An 11022-nucleotide genomic window follows, 5' to 3' on the forward strand; every position below is an offset into this window, starting at 1 on the left:
AAAAAAAATCTCAGCTTATGAAACACATAGTCCATATCCAGAAGTGTCCTGATCTGAGAAGGAAAAATCCACTTACAAAAATCTAGATTCTTTACAAAGCCAGTAAGTCACTTTGTCATGCAGTGTTCAACACCTAATTCATCTTGAATTCAGCATTACTGAACAGAGAGCAAATCTGTTGGTGTGCTGCTTTCCTTGTCATGGGTGGGAAAACTCTGTAGTTTAACTGGAACTTTTCACTACTTGGTTTTACAGAAGGTATTTTTACTGTCTGTTCGCAACTGTAGTACTGCTCTTGCACAGATGGGATGCCAGGGTAAAACAAGAAATAATCAGCAACAGTGCATTCTGACAATGTTTATAAAATAAAGCTTTAGAAAAGGCTGTTCAAATGTTTGGATTGCATGGATGACACATGCATTCTTTGATGCATGAGAGTTAAACCAAAAGCTATATTCAACAAAAGTGTTTGTATTCTAATCTATTACTATGTGTCAAATTGATCTTGAGAAGGGAGGACTTTGAATAGTGAACATTCTTTAATAGCCTTCTTTGTACTACTTTTCTGTAATGTGCCTGTATGTATATTCTAATGTTGAAATTATTTTTCCATGTTGTATTCCTCTCTAAGTGGAAAACTAGTTATGTTTTACTGTTGAACAAGCTATCCTATTTTTTGTTGGTTTTTTTTAAAGTAATGCTATAGCATTTATTCAGGAGGGAGGGGACGAAGACAAAATTTGTGTGAAAGTGTATTGGGTATGCCTACGTGAAGAACTGCATCTCAGCAAATCTAAACCAACCCTGACAACCTTTTCTGTCTTGGGGGCGGACAGAGTTTTCATTACATTTTCCCTCGTTCCTGCATTTCACCTTACATTGTTAAATAATCTTTCTTATCACTAACCCTTGGGCTCAGCCAGGAAATATTGTTGTGCCATGCTTTTTTTCCACACCTCTCTCCACTTCTTCTTTGCTAGCCTTCTCCAGTCAGTAACTCTGTGGCTAACCTCCTTCTGCTTCACCTCCTGGTGCCACTCGTGGCTTAGAAGCCTCTTGCCTTCCGCCAGTGGTGTTTGAGGGAAATATTGGCATCGCTTTGACATAAGCCTTCTCCCACGAGTGATTTCCTCCCTTTCCTTTGTCAACAGAAGAATGGTTTATTATTGCCAGTTTTGGCCTCCTCAGTGCCCTTACACTCTGCTACATGATCATCAAAGCCACAGCTAGCTTGAATGCTAATGAGTAAGTAAATCTTGATACGTTTCTATATATTTCTGGTGGGTGTGTGTCGTGGACAACACTGGGAGCAAACAGAGAATTGAGAAGGGGGGAAATGGAGTTTTCAAAGTGTCAAATGCCTTTTCTGCTTTTCTGAAATGTAAGTCTGTTAGCAGTAGGTTCCAGGGTAAGTCTCTCTTAATTTATATTTAGCCGGATTGTCTGAGGAAATCTCCTTGCCAAGTGGAGACATGGAAGGGGGAAAAGAGAGAACATTTATATTCAGTTTTTGATCAGTGGTCTAGGTAAACATTAAATTTCTGGCATTAAATCCCCATGTTCAAAATTCATCTGGCAGAGCCAGAAATTATTATCATGAGTTACCTTTTGACAGTTTTCACCTCAATTTCTTAGTCAAACTTCATATTAAAAATAATAATAATAATAATTTGTATTCCTAGTTGGCACACTTTCCGCTCAGAAAAAAGGTATTTAAATAGAAAGCTATCCCTTTGCTCTTAAAGGGAGAGATGAAAGCAATGAATACACTACTGGTTTTTCTGTCAAGTGAAGAGAGCAGACCAGTCTTCTGACCTCTCATTTTAGTATGCTTGAGAATTGCAATCACAGGAGTGCTTAGACATCCATGCTTTCTTAATTTTTATAGATATCTCCAATGCCTCCCTTCAGACAGGCTGGACAAGAAATGACTCTAGCATGTGTATTTCAATCTTTTTTTTATAGTTCTGTGTGTGGGCGAGTATAAATCTGTTCTGGAGATACATTAACTAGGTACATCTAGCTATTTTCATTTTAGGTGTATGGAACATCTGGGCTCATGATATATATTTAATCATAATTTATTTGGGGAGGCAAAGTGTCAATGTCTATCTTTGGTCTCTGAACATCTTGACACAGCTGAGTTTCCATTAAGTATGGTGATCTCTAACCAAAAGTGGGGTGAGATTTGAAGGCAGTCTCCTGTGCAGCCTGGAAACTAGCCTTATAAATATAACTTCCTTTTTGTTGTTGTTTTGAGATAAGAGAAATAAGTGGGGTTTTGACTTTTATGGCTGTCTGGAAAGTATAAGGTGTCCTTCTCAATAAGATGGAAATATATCTAATAGTCCCTAGCGTAAAATTTTAAGACAGTCTCAAGCTAATCTTCAAGAGGGGCAATAATAAGTCCTTAGAGGTTTTGGTCATCAGGAACCTTCGATTACCACTAATCTGCAAATCTTCCTTTCCTCCTCTTTTCAGAGGCTAATTCCAAAAGGGCTTAATGAAGAAAACATTTAGAACTTCAAATAGCCCTACCGAGTCTCCTGATTATTACTCCCCCCCCCCCCGCCATTTGTCAAAACCTTGAAATTGCAACTATTAATCAGGATCTTGGCAACATAGCTGTAGCTGAACGTGGTAAATCTGCACTGAAAAATAGCTTGGGAAGGCATGGAGCAAGATGGGTTGCAAAACGGGAATGTCTGCATTTCTGGGCATTTCCACATCGTTAGGAAGAAGACAAAGGAACGCAGCCTGAGTAGTATCATCCAGATGTGGGCACTGATAGCAGTTGTATTTCTGCTTTCCCTTGCAACTCTTCTTTTTGTTGTCTTTTGCTCAGTGAGATCTGGGTCTATTTTTACTGAAAGGGCAACCTTCTTCTCTGGAGGCCCTAATTCTCTGCCAATGTGAAGTGTTTTCACAGGGATGTTCCCTTAGTACAAACAAAGGGCAGGCTGGTGTAAGGAGAGCTGCTTTCCTCAGTGATAGGAATGAAAATGCCCCCATATGCAAGTGTATGCTTTGAGGCAGATTTAAGAAAACTAACAGCAGAAACCAGAGCTGTCAAAAAATCACTTATCTGCGTAACTGAGGTACCTAGCTGTAGCCTTTAACCTCAACAGCTATTCGACTGAATCCTTTGGGATCTAAGCAGCCTCCACAAGTTCCACTACTCATTTTAGACAGTTTAAAATGCATTATGTGTGACACTAATGCTTAGATTTATTGTTTCATTGACACCTTATGTTCCCCAGTGCCAGGCAAAGCATTTCCTGTGCTGAGTATCATGCCAAATATATGGCAGCTCCCTCTTGCTGCAATTTCCATTAAATGTCATAACAGCATACCTGGGTTTTGTGCTGTTCTCCATATAAAAACCAATGCTGGTATATGCTACGTTTATTATGGTAGTGTTTCAGGAAGAAGCCGAGGGCTTTTTCTTATCAGAAAACAACAGTAGCAAGAATGAGGCCACATAATATGCTGATGCAAGTAAAAGGTGCCAAATAGTCTGCATTAAAACTCACCTAAAAACATGTCCTGATTCTTTGGGTTTTTTCTTGTGTCCTTCCCACAGCTTAAACATATTTGTTTAGAACAATAGTTCTGGAGTTGTGTGTGTATATACATATCTAACTGTATATATATATGTTTGTGTGCATATATATACACACATATGCATTTTAAAATAGTTCCTGATAAAAGTAAACATTGTCTAAGTGATAAGAAAATAAGGAACCAGCTGCTTTCTCTTGGTCTCATAATATTCATGCACTTTTTAAAAATGATTTAGGTAGTGATTTAAAGGAACAAAAGAAGCATTTCTTGCTTTACTTCTTAAGGAAGGGTCAGAAATTACTCTATAACTGTGGTTTTAAAGTCCAAAAAGCCCAGATGTTGGATAGCACCACTCAGAGAAAGTTTTCAGTAGCAGATGGATTTTCCTTGGAAGTTTAGAAGTGCCCAAACCTGTGGCTGTCTTGTCTGTTTTACTGGTCCTGTAGAAATGCTGTAAGGCGTACAGACCTCTTCTAATGCTCTGGCCTTGTATAATTTGTCATTTCTCACTAACTTACTTTTACAGGATTTTGGGGGGGGTTATTGACAGTATTCACTTTAATATAAATATTTTGTTCCTTTTTTCTGTCCCACAGAGCAGAATGGTATTGAAGAAATGCTTTCTGGCCGATTGCCTTGGAGAGAGACACCCATTTTTTTATGCATCATTTATCGATCATGCAGCACAAGCAATTATTTAGTACATTCTATTTTTTCATAAAATTTGCTGATGCCAAAGCTTTGTATTAAGGAAAAAGTGAAGAAATAAAAAAAACTTTAATTATTAAATCTTACTCTGAGACAATTGTATTTTTCTTGGATTTCCTGTGTTAGTACTTTAATCTGACGGCCTTTTGTAAATTTTATAAGGTGCTTCATTTCCTTTGAATGATTTCATCTTTGCAGATCGGTATTCTTCTCCTTTTATTTTGGGACACACAAGCTCTCAAGTGGAAATCTCACGCAGTGCCATTCTTACGATGCCACGCAGCACTGGAATGACTAACAAAAGTATTATTAGCAATTGCTCCATACCAGCTTGTTAGGGGGAAAAAGCTGGGCTAAGCATTCTAGTATATAACGGGCTTACCTTGACTCCAGCTGAGAATTAATTTGAAATAAGAACATTTTCTCCAGGTGTCCTGTAACACTCCTGTGTCACACCGTGAGGATTGCAATATGATTTTTGTCTTTAGGTCAGTCACTCGCTGAAGGTTTGCAACACTGTTTTCTCGATGTACAACTCATAAATGTTTTCTGTCTTTTGCTTTCACCCCACCCTTCTTTCTGATAAAAGTGAAGCTACTCTGAACCACTTCTTCCTTCCTAACACCAAGTGAAAAGGTGGTATTTTCCCCCACTGTCATCTGTGAAGCCTCCATTCATATTTGTGACAAGGGTTAGTTTTTGTTCACATTCAGATCATGAAAAATTGATAATTATCTTTACTGTAATGTAGAAACTCTATGCAAACATGTCCCTTCTTGCCAGGGCTTTTTTATTGGTGAGGAGGCAGAGGGAAAACATCTCTCATCACTGTCCTCACTCAGGCTGTTTCACACGAGTTTGCTTATGCAAGCAGTGCATGAGTAATTTCACAACAGTCAGTTAAAACATGCAGATCTGATTTGCAGCCAAATGCTAATGCTTGAGTTAATGAGATGGGTAGGTGAAGGTAACAAATTGGTAAGGAAAATATAATTGAAAGAAGTTAAAACCTATTCTGAGTTTGGTTGTTTTTGTTGTTCTCGTATCAAGATGTAGATGTTTGAAACTTAATGCTTTCTAATGTAATTAAATGATCAGAGAGAACCAATTTTACTGTAAGATTTAATTTTTTTATGTACTGGGAAATAGATAATTTAATTTTATTTTCTTTTTATGTATAGGCACTTTTAGAATTTAGGAACACAGCCAGAGTCTACATTAAAATAGTTTCTTAATTCTTATCTGTCCAGTAGGCTTCAGCTGAGAAGACAGCTTTTATAATAAGACATGAAATATGTGATAGCTTCAGTACATTTAATAGAATTGTTTTTCAGTATGTCGTTGTGAAATTTTGAAAGAAATGTGAAAACAATCAATAGAGCAGTTAAGAGCATTTTAAAAGACTGGAAAACCCCATTGGACTTACGAAGAGGAAAAAAAACCCCTCAAAGATACTGTGCCTGAGGAATGTCTCCATGTAAAATACAGTGTTTGTCACTTGAGTGTTGTTGCCAAAAATGGAGGAATGTGGTTAGAACGTGATGTAGGGCACAGGCTATGAAACACAAAGATGATTTTTTTTAACCCATCTCTCCACAGCAATAGTAAATTTGGTAAGTTTGTGCTTGTCTCCTGAAACAAAAACACTTAAATGCTTTTTAACGCAGTCGGGAGGGATGCGCTGGGACGGCCTGAACAGCGTGGTGACCCAGGCGCAGAAGGCACCACAAGCAGTTCCAGTTCGTGTTTCTTCTGCAGAACAGCAGCAGAAGGAGAAGTTGAGTGATATTGGAAACAAAATGGTTGACAGGCCTCCTAGGGCACTTCCCTCTGTAGAGGATTTAAATAACCCAGGGCTATGGTTTTTAATCTTTCTTTTGAGCCTCTAGCAGTTGTCTCAGTGTTGATAAAAATACGGACAGTATCTGCTAGGTTAATTATGGGTCAGGCCAGCAATGCAAGTTTATCCTGTAAATGAAATAAATATATTGAAAGATGAACTCTGTGCCATCACAGAAACTCAATTTTTTGACTCTGGATAGGCACAAGCAATAAATTCCCAAAGTTTTCATTGCCTGCCATGCTTTTAGATGTCCACACATAAAAAAATGAGTAATGTTACTCTCTCAGGCATAATCATAGTGAGAGGAAAGGAGAAGAGCTGGTCCCTTTTCCAGATGCTGCAAAGATGGCAGGACTGAGCTGATAGAAGTAGGGTTTATGTAGAGTTCAAGAGGGAGTAGCAGTGCCTTGCTGAACAGCTCACTTCGAGGAAGGGGTGCTTTATGACATAATCCTGCTCTTCTGTTCCTTAACCGAAGGGCGTCTAAAACAGGTTGGCTGAGATAAGGAGTGCTCTGATTGTGTTTCCACATTAAGAAGTCATTGTACCGGAGGAGCTGTGGAGGGACTGCAGTTTGTGGCAGGAGGTGGTCCTGATTAATGTCTGAGGGTATTAAAATAATGTCTGAGGGTATTAAAATAATGTCTGAGGGCATTAAAATACTTTCAGGTGGAAGGGCTGATACTTACTCCTGATGCACCTCCAATGCTACAGCAATGGTCTCTTGAATGGCCTTGGTGTTGTGCCCACTTCTGTAGCATCCTATGGTAGGTATAAAGATCAATTCCAGGGTAATATGTTTATTTTCAGACTCAATACAAGTTATCTGAAAAGTTCTTTGTAAGTATATAATGAAGAATAGTGGCAGAAAGCACTGAAGGAGTTGTTTTCATGTACTAAAACTGAATGCAGACTTCCCATTTGCTTTCCATACCAAAGGGATAAATCTTGATCTTTCTTGGTAAGTGCAAAATAGGAAGAACAGATTCATAAGCTGAATTTGGAACTCTGGATGTTTCTTCTTGCCCCTAAAATGCATTTCTTCAGTAAATTTCGCAACTGGGCTGATGCCACAATTTTAAACAACCACTATTAATTTTTGGCATTGAGATGAGTGTTTCTGGGTCACTGTGCCCAGCTGACTGTCTGGCCATAAGTTGTGGGCAATTGTACCAACCTGGTTATTAGAGCACCTGAGGATGGAGTGTTGAAAAGCACGGAGCAGCATGTGGATTTTCAGCACTGGGCGGGCTGTGCCAAATGATAAAGGAGAGAGATATTGGGGGAAAGAGTGAATGATGTGTCCCAAAAGTGGTATGAAAACCAAGAGATTTGTATATGTACGGAAACATCCAGCCTCCCCAGAACTGGGTGGCTTAAATTTCTTTTGCCAAGAAGTATGTATCACAGTAAAGAATTTTAGAGGTATTGAATACACAGAATTTAAAAATATTTGTTGTCAGATGACCTGTCTGCCTGTTGATTAAATCGCTCCCTTGGAAGTCTGGGCACACAGAGAGGAAATGACGGCCTGGGCTGTTTGCTTCCTAATCCCTTGTTTGATTTTGGTGTAATAAAAACAAAAAGCAACACCAAGCTTTTAGAATCCCCTTTGTTTCGTTTCAGCGTTGGCTGTTCAGTATGTAACATTGCAGCGGGTGGGGGAAAGGGACATGAAATGTCCAATATTCATCACTGATTTCCAACGGCGAGCTGAGGCTCAGTCATCAAAAATTAAATTATTCTGACCTGTAACACATTTCAAGAAGAATCTTGGAATCAGTTTTATCTGGTATAGTTTCAAAGTAGGTTCAGTCTTTTTGTTTGAAGACAGACTATGATCAGCTGGAAGTCATAGTTCCAAGTTCATGTTCCCTGAAAATATCAAACTTTTAAAATTATTTTTTACTTTAAGCATTATGCGGTTTTAGAAAACTGTAAATGTGGGGGAGGGTTCAGATCTAGAAAGTGAGTAGATGATGAACACCCACTGCTTCTGCAAAGTATATTCCAACGCAGTACACTTCTTCCAGACACCAGGATATATGCTCCTGGCAGAATGAGCAATTCACTCCTATGCAGTGTAACTACTAATTTCACTTGTTTCAGCTAACTACAAAATCAAAAATAAATTAACTTGCTTTTGAGAACTTCCCCTTCTCGGTGCGAATGGTGGAGTGAGCGTGTGTACTGGCTGTTGGTGATGAGACGTGTGGAGGGGGCTCAGGACACTGCCGGCAGATATGTTGCCCAGCTTCAATTTGCTGCTGTCCTTAACAAGGATTTGACCCAGACACGCAATTGTTGCTGTGCAGCTCAGGCCAGAGTTTGCTGCAAATCAGGATGCAGCTTGCTGTCACAGCTTGCAAAATGAGTTTGTATGGAGCCTGTCTGCAGTGTCCCTGGCTCCTCCAGCCAGTGCTGTTATGAGGCCTCTGCTTTGAAAAGTGCAAAATTCATGTGCGCTTTTGCTCTTTCAAAATTTCTATGCATTAGATTATAACCCTAGCTTTTTCTTTTCAATCCTAATAAGGACTTTTTTTTTTTTTCTGAGTCTCTGTCTTTTGGGTGAGTGGGGAAGGAGAAAAGGTGTTTTAGACAGTAGCAGCTGAATAATTCTTCCCTTCTATCTTTTGTAAGCTCTTTATTTCAGAAGGGCACAGGCTGGACTCAAAATTTGGCAAAGAAAGGAGGATTTAAGCACCTAAATTCTGCCAGGACTAAAACTGCAATCCCCAAAGCATCTTGCTCCACTGGTGCCTGAAAGTGGAAGCACCTTGGTTTGCTGAGTGCCTTCTTGATGAACTTGGAAGCTTTTCCGTTGCCTCCAATTTGGCTCATGTGGCTGCCTGGTGTATTGTAATCCAAGCAACCTTGCTTCCCAGCTAATCCCCCCCCCGGGATCCAGAAACCGAGTAATGAAACGTTTTGGCCAAGGGCCTGATCTGATAGATGCTTTCAGAGAGAACCATTTGTACAGCAGTAGGGCTGGGCTCCATGCAAAACACATCTGTGGGTTTGGAGAGCCACGGGAACACCAGACTGCCGAGGAAAAAAATGAACTTCCATTCCCCACTCTATCAACAGCCACTTGGTGCTTGTTTCGGTTATCGCCAACATTGAAGAGAGTTGGGTCTCCTTTGGTTGGGTAAGGAAATATGTGGGTGCCTGTTTCTAGAAGGTGACTCCAGGTGGATGGCGGTTGCTGAGCTCTGGAGGAGGTCAGGCTTTCAGCAGCATTGGTTGGGTGATCATTGGTGACCTCCTTGCTCAGCCTGCTCGTTCCTTTCAACCCTGCGCTTTGTGCTGGTGCACAGCATAGGGAACTGGGCACCTACCAAAGGGTTATGGGTTTCTCAAGGGAGCACGTGCCTGTTTATGAGGCTGTAAATCAACAGCAAGCACCGAGTCCGAAACTCCAGCCTGCCCCAGCCTTGCTCAGACTTGACCTCTTTTATCTGAAAGAACCATTTGAGGTGGGATCGTTCATGCGTATGGAAAGCAGTTGCTTTGAGTTGGCAGGGGAGCACAGGAACGGAGGTGAACCATTTCATATGCTGTTATTGGTTTGCATTAAAGAGTGGCTGTTTTCCATACATACTGTGTTTGCGGTCAGCGACGATGTACGAGGATGCTTTACTCGGCTCTTACATTGTGCATGTGTGTTCCTAATGAGGTTTTGTTCTCCCTCTTGTAGGCAGTCACTTCTTTCATCGTAACTCTCTGTCCCCTCGAAGCCTGGTCTACGAGAGCGAGTTCTCAACCATTGAGCCTGCCTTGGACATGTATGACGAGAACAAAACCTGAAAGGAATCCATGCTCCTTCCTGACCCTTTTTCCGTTTTTTTCATTTCTCATTCCTATTGTTGTGTACTCTTTCCATGGATCTCCTTTGTCTGAAGAAGAGCTGCTTTTTCCAGAACACGAACCCGCCTTCTCGATTGCAAAGACGAAGACCAGCTGTGGTGGTTTCTGAGGGTGGCATCTTTGACAAAGAGTTGCGCGCAAGCAAGATTGTCTGATGGAAGTTGCTGAGTAACAGCATGGGGAGCCGTGTCAGTCCAGCCGCGGCGATGCAGAAGAGGTTTTATGGTGGTCCTAAGAGTTTGTGTTGTACTGCAAATGCGTCTCTTACACAGGCGTCTGCTGTTTCCATTTTTTTAATTGTCCAGATGGTTGGGCAATGTCAGAAAGGGAACTGGTTGTAGAGGAGATGGCCAGTGACTGGTAAAAGCACTCGTATATCTTGGTCAATCCATAACCTTACTGTGAAATAGCCCCTTCTGAAAGGGACCTTTACAAGTGCATTGAGTTCCCTACAACCCACGTAACCCTGGACAATAGCAAGCCAGTCTGACGTTAAAGCTGCAGAGAGGACCTGCATTTGCAGAAAGATTTCAAGGAACTTGATGACTCCAATTCGATTGAAGCAGGAGCAAAATGGCCTACACTGAATATACTTTTGGTCCTTCCGTGTGCTCAAGTCAAGTGAGTCTCTTTCTACAGAGAGGACATTCACAGAACCAGCACTTGATCTACCTGAAAACCATTAGACTTTTTGAAATATGCAGGAATCTAATTAGCTTTCTTTCTCACTTAACTTTTTTTTTGGGGGGGGGTGTGGTTTAAAAAATCCACCAAATTTTTCACAGAAGTTTTTTAAAAGCCAGCATGTTGGCATTACACAGAGAAGAAAAGAGGTAAGCTTCTTATCCCGTTCTCCCATTGAGATCTGCAACAGTTAAATAACAAACATGTTCTCTAAGCCGTGCCCTTTCCCACTGACATCAATAATGGGAATGCAGAAAGCAGCAGAAGAAAGGAAAGCACCAACCACTTTGACACTCTGCAGGAAAAATCAATTTTTACCGGCGTGTGACAAAAGCAGTGGGGAAATGAATATTGTT

The 11022-nt window shown here is 40.5% G+C and overlaps 1 protein-coding gene across 2 annotated transcripts in view; it reads left to right on the forward strand.

The window, feature by feature from the left end:
• Positions 1-10598, forward strand: part of RNF130 (ring finger protein 130) — a 47946-nt gene extending 37348 nt beyond the window's left edge. Inside the window, exons 8-9 of one of the 2 annotated variants that reach the window (XM_010302493.2) lie at positions 1152-1245; positions 4161-4358. In XM_010302493.2, the coding sequence (XP_010300795.2) occupies positions 1152-1245; positions 4161-4176 (110 nt within the window). In that variant the 3' untranslated portion in view covers positions 4177-4358. Of the gene's footprint in view, positions 1-1151; positions 1246-4160; positions 4359-9812 lie in introns of those variants that run through there. The other variant, XM_075767013.1, reaches the window with a different exon arrangement.
• The last annotated feature ends 424 nt before the right edge of the window (positions 10599-11022 follow it).

The sequence above is a fragment of the Balearica regulorum genome, chromosome 14 (assembly GCF_011004875.1).
Source record: "Balearica regulorum gibbericeps isolate bBalReg1 chromosome 14, bBalReg1.pri, whole genome shotgun sequence".
In the NCBI taxonomy this organism is placed as follows: domain Eukaryota; kingdom Metazoa; phylum Chordata; class Aves; order Gruiformes; family Gruidae; genus Balearica; species Balearica regulorum.